The sequence below is a fragment of the Paralichthys olivaceus genome, chromosome 14 (genome assembly GCF_024713975.1).
Source record: "Paralichthys olivaceus isolate ysfri-2021 chromosome 14, ASM2471397v2, whole genome shotgun sequence".
NCBI classification, from domain to species: Eukaryota; Metazoa; Chordata; class Actinopteri; order Pleuronectiformes; family Paralichthyidae; genus Paralichthys; species Paralichthys olivaceus.
In genome coordinates this window covers 2,604,492-2,610,182 of record NC_091106.1, presented here as the reverse complement: position 1 = coordinate 2,610,182, position 5,691 = coordinate 2,604,492, and the positions used below count along the sequence as shown (strand labels likewise).

At 40.2% G+C, this 5,691-nt stretch overlaps 1 protein-coding gene across 1 annotated transcript; it reads left to right on the top strand.

Moving 5' to 3' along the window:
• On the top strand, positions 1-5,691 carry yipf4 (Yip1 domain family, member 4). The gene is made up of 6 exons (XM_020098248.2): positions 1-269; positions 1,198-1,351; positions 1,846-2,017; positions 3,104-3,181; positions 3,304-3,417; positions 5,333-5,691. The coding sequence occupies exons 1-6, from the start codon at positions 212-214 to the stop codon at positions 5,468-5,470; spliced, it is 714 nt and encodes a 237-aa protein (XP_019953807.1). The 5' UTR covers positions 1-211; the 3' UTR covers positions 5,471-5,691.

Here is a 5,691-nt window from a genome sequence, read left to right as displayed (position 1 = left end):
GTACGACGTGTCTCCTTACCCAGCATGCCCCACTCTTCCGGCTTTTAGCAGCAGTGGTGACAGACGGAGCTACAACAAAATGACAGTTTAAACTTTAAACCGATGAGCTGTGGGCTAATGACAGCGTGGCTAACGCTCCCGGACACTTTTCACTGACCGCTCATTTAAATGTCATTTCTTTGGACCTGAGGTCGGGACAGAAATCAACAGGATGCAGTTTCCTCCCACCAACGGAGACTTCACGTTCGTGTCCTCGACAGAGGCTGAAGGTAGGCTAATGCTAGCGCAACTCTACGGCTAGCAGGCCTTCAACCAGCCCACCACATACATGTTTACGTGTCTTGTTTTAGTTTTCACAAGGTGGCGAACGAGCTGAAATACGACGCCAGTCATTGAGATACTACTTGTGTCGTGCCGTTTGAAAGAGCTGCTGTGACGTGATTGTTCGTTGGGGGAGCTATAATCGGGTTAGCCAACTAAACGAAGCACTGCTACGTTGTTGTTTATGTTTGCACGAGAAGATCGAAGCTAGCAGACGTCACTGGAAACTGCTGTAAGGACACCAGAGACCAGTCAAGACGGACACGAAGGGGCTGCTCTTCAAGTCGATTAGCTCGGTGACAATAGATGCAGGATCCGGATTGAATCCTATTTACTCTCTTGTTTACACTGGTCTCTCAGCAGTTCTTACAGTAACGTCCTGAGGCAGATGGAGGCTGTGAGAGGGATTAATGGAAATAGATTTTGATAAACCGTTACATTTACTTCAGTAACAGGGCTCGGTAATAGAAATGTAGAAATGTGTATTTATTAAGCCAGTGTCTTAATATTTTGTTTAATAAATGACTGAATAGACGGAGCTCTACTTTTTAATTGATCACTAAGGGACATTGCAGTGTTGTAGTCCAAACATGACAAGAACGGATGAGGAAGTTGTGAATCATAAATCAAATATTAAGTTGATACATATGCAAACTAGTAAGATTATATAATGTTGGACAATGGTCGCAGTATGTAATTTACAGCAGTGCAGGTCAGGTTATTGTTCTTTACCTCTACAGTTTAAGTGCAGATTTATCCTTTGCCAAATATTCAGATACTCGTTGTGAGGGTTAGAAATGCAACATTTGAACGTTTACAGATTCGTCACTCGTGTAAACAATGTGATGAATGTGTAAATAAACATGTCCTCCATAGAACTCAGCGGCACCATAAGTGCCCCAGACATCAAGCTAAACATGGGCAGTGACGGCGGGAAAGACCCGTACGCCACCACCTTCCTGAGGCAACGGGGCTACGGCTGGCTGCTGGAAGTGGAGGAGGATGACGGTGAAGAGATCAAACCTCTCCTGTGAGTAAATGTTCTGTCCAGTCTTTTTCTCTGTACAAGCATGCCTGTTGTTTAATGTAATTTGGATCATTTTAAATTGTGGTGGGAGACAGACACATCTGCATCCTTGCTCAGTGTAGGAAAACCAACAACAGAGCAAGTTCGGTTGGTTGACAATGGTTGGTGGATCTGGTTGCATCCCCTTATGACAGCTAATACAAATTTCATTTGGTGGCTGCTACTACAACTCAACTGTAGTATAAACATGCAGTTAAAGTGCCCTGCAGTAAAAATGAGAACCTGCTTACCAGCTGATTAGCTTTAATCATGAGGGAACTCAGTGTTGTGATATCACAACTTCACTTATACATGATGGCCAAACAGTTTGGAGTTTTAGAAGAATTTGTTTTAATTTGGTTCAGATCTGATGTCAATAAAAAGAAAGCAGCCCTGACGTCATCCTTCTTGTTGCGATTCTGTATTGCGTGTGCGTGTGTGTGTGTGTGTGAGAGCAGGGAGGAACTGGACATTGACCTGAAGGACATCTATTACAAGATTCGTTGTGTGCTGATGCCAATGCCATCACTGGGCTTCAACCGGCAGGTGGTCAGAGACAACCCGGACTTCTGGGGCCCTCTGGCTGTGGTGCTGCTCTTCTCCATGATCTCCATCTATGGACAGTTCAGGGTGAGCAGGACATAATAAATACCACTGTCTGATCTTCATTTTTAAAGTCAAGCATTATCCCACCATTTTAGGCCTTTTTAGGAGATGAAACAAAACCTCCCTTTACCAATTACAGCAGACGGTGCACTTCTACCAACTCCCATAACTTTGCAGTTCTGCTGGAGAATTCAAACTATTCACTTGTGGCTGAACGACAGTGGTTTAAACCAAACAGGGCCTTAGGAGGGAGGGGCTACTGGCAGATATGGGTGTCTTGGGTGTGACAACAATGACAATTGGCTGTTTGTTAAAGGTCCAGTGTGTAAGATTTAGGTGAAAGGGAACTATTGGCAGAAATTTAATGAAGAATAATCCTCATGATGTTTGCACTAGTTTGTTTCATCTAAATTGTATGAATTGTAGTTTTATTTACCCCAGAAAAGGCCCTTTATATTTAAATACTTAATTATTACATTCAGGGGCTCCTCTCTACGGAGGCCGCCATGTTTTTTACATTAGTCCAGACTGAACACACCAAACACTTTTTGAGTTTTTATGACAACTGAAGCTACCACAGTTTCTTTTTCATGTTTGGAGGGGGATGGTGAGGTGAGGGGTGTTCAGCTGCAACATGCAACTTCAACACTAGATATCACTAAATTCTACACACTGGATCTTTAACAGCAGCTTCTAAGGAGTATTAGCATAGTATGATAGATGATGAAAGACAGATAGTTCATCCAATCACCCACCAAATACTTAAAGCCCCTGCCCTTTGCTAAACAGACTCCACCAAAACCTTTACAGATGGTTCTGTCTAACAAACCATCTGGTTAGTCAGCTTTTTAACTTGTAGTTCCAGGGCCTTGGCACCAGAGGTCAGTCAGTAGAATCAAAAGCAGAACCTGGATATGCACTATGTTGCATTTGTTTAGTTCCTACAGTGCACTAGGGGTTAACTTGAATATATCAGAATAAATATAAAGACTAGTTTGAGCCGTTTTAGTTCATGTGGTTAAATCATGTTGATAATATGATGTGAATGGCACATGAAAGTTAATTGACTGTTTTTAAGTGATGACACCAAACTCTGCTTTGATTTCACAGGTTGTGTCTTGGATCATCACCATCTGGATATTTGGATCATTAACAATCTTCCTGCTGGCACGTGTCCTTGGTGGTGAGGTAGGTGCAGCCTCTTCATCCTCTTCAGCCAGTTGAGATATCATCACACTTGACACTGAAGTTATTATTATATATCATAAACATTTTCTCATGGAGTCTTGTCCTGTGGTTCTTTTTGGTAGGTGTCGTTCGGCCAGGTTCTCGGAGTGATTGGATATTCCCTTCTTCCTCTCATCGTTATAGCCCCTCTGCTGTTAGTGATCAGTCAATTCGAGGTTGTCTCTACACTAGTCAAAGTAAGTCAAAGACCACATAGTAATGAAGATTCTTCTTCATTCTGTGGAGTGTGTGAGTGTGTACAATGACATTTAATAGGAGGGTCTGCCTACTTAATGCAGTACAATGCAAATGTATTCTGTCTGCATTACAAAACAAAGATTATGCTTCTTTAATGTGTTTGCGGCAAAAACATTTGTTTTTGTTTTCATAAATACTCTACATTATAACTGAGCTTTTGTCTTTTTAATACACCTTGCATATCGTTACGAGAATTACTTTATAATACTATATATTATATTATTATTTGTAGTCTAATATCAGAAACTCCGAGATCAACCTATAAGGTGTTACTTGTGCAAACAGAAGTCCTTCCCTCTGATTACGACGCAGTTCTGTGATTTGCAGAAGAAGCGACGCCCCGTTTATCCAGGAACATAAATATGAATTCATCAGGTTTTTATAAAGATCAGTTCATGTGAGTGATTAGAAAACATCATGATTTAAGATAAGATAAGATAAAACTTTATAGATCCACACACTGGGAAAATTCAGTGTTTACAGCAGCAGGCACATCAGAATGAGGTAGACAAGAGAATAAAGAAATATAAAAAGGCAATAGAATAAAAAACATTTGAAACTAACTAATTTTTTATACTAAAAAAAATGATGAATATGTACATTATATAAGCTTTTTACTGTAGTGGTTTGTATGAAATGTTATAAGTAAAGTGCAGTGGCACAGGATGATTGTTTGAGCAAGTAAAAAGAAAAAGAAACAATTTTGAAGTTTGTACATAAGAAGAACTTTGTACATAAACACACGATATGAAAAAAAATACTGTGATAATACTTTTTTCCATGTTGCCCAGCCCTACCACAGGGTGAAGAAATAGTCACAGTTGTGTTATGAAAAAACAAAAAGTGCCTGCGCTGCCTGCCAGCTGGTGGCTCTGTATCATAGCAGAGGTTGCACCTACTGACGTCTGACTCACCAGCATTTAGGCGTCGGTGAAGTCCACAGAAACCGGTCGCTCCGCATTGCTCAGCTCACCCTTTCCATAACAAACAACATGTGATTCCACCTATGTTAGATTAGTAGTCAGATGATTTGAGCCAAGACTTGGTTGTAAAAGTTTACAGTCCGCCAATGCTTTGTTCAATGACGTGGCTACAAAAGAAGTGCAGTGATTTAAGTGACAAAATGTGTCACCTCATTGGCTTCTTAACCCATGACTTGATTTTTTTGGGGCAGCCCTAGAAGCAAAATCAGGCCCCAGCATGGTGGATTCATTTGTGAATTGAATCTTCATTTGCAGGAAGGTGGAAATAAAAATGCCTTTGCTTGAGTATGCAGGCAAAGCTTCTTCGAACACTTAACTCTGGTGAAAGAACCACTGTTACTAACTACAGTAAACAGCCTAAATGAACTCGTTCACTGGTTTAAATCCAGCACACATCACATCATCAGCTCTTTCATACACTTCTTGAGGAAGAGTGTACAAAAACCTCGTAACATGATAATTAATATACATAAACGTTAAATCACTATCATAAGCCTGCTGTTAGTATGTTTGTTGAAACCAGACAAACTTTGAACCTCTATCAATCAATCAACAAAGACAGATATAGCATGTTAAATGTCCTTGTGATATTTGTAAACAATGAAACTCAGGAACACTTAAGAAATACAGTGTTCCAACAACACGACAAAAAACTTTTTAATCCAAAACTGGCATCAGAACACAAGAACTACCCTGAATAGTTCAGCCTGTTAGTAAATAAGTTCATAACTTAATGTGAGGATGTATGCAGTGAATGATAATAATAATAATAATGTCACTTAAAAAGATGAATGTGCTATGTGATATTTGTTGGTCAGAAGAATTGATGGATAAATGTGTTGAAACTTTCCGCTCTGCTCTTGTGTTTCAGCTGTTCGGAGTGTTCTGGGCTGCTTACAGTGCTGCTTCCCTGCTTGTCGGAGATGAATTCAAAACGAAGAAGCCCCTTCTCATATATCCCATTTTCCTTTTGTACATATACTTCCTATCGCTATATACTGGTGTGTGACGGGATGGGTTGAATCTGTGGACCTTCTAACGGACAGTGACCCTGGAACATAGGGGAATGAGTCAAAACTTCGGAACCAGGATTTTTTAAAAAGGTGTTTATTTCTTTTTTAACTCTGTTAAATTCCAGATGACGGGGATGCTGGGAATACAGTATGTATCAATGTATATAGTTTTGTCCCTTTCGTCAATAAAATGTTTATGTTGTTTGCACAGCTTCAA

Excerpts from the sequence above, each read along its gene's own strand:
- yipf4 (XM_020098248.2), top strand. The coding sequence starts at position 212 with ATGCAGTTTCCTCCCACCAACGGAGACTTCACGTTCGTGTCCTCGACA. Across the intron at positions 2,018-3,103 it reads CCATCTATGGACAGTTCAGG|GTTGTGTCTTGGATCATCAC; the intron begins GTGAGCAGGACA and ends TTGATTTCACAG. Across the intron at positions 3,182-3,303 it reads CACGTGTCCTTGGTGGTGAG|GTGTCGTTCGGCCAGGTTCT; the intron begins GTAGGTGCAGCC and ends TCTTTTTGGTAG.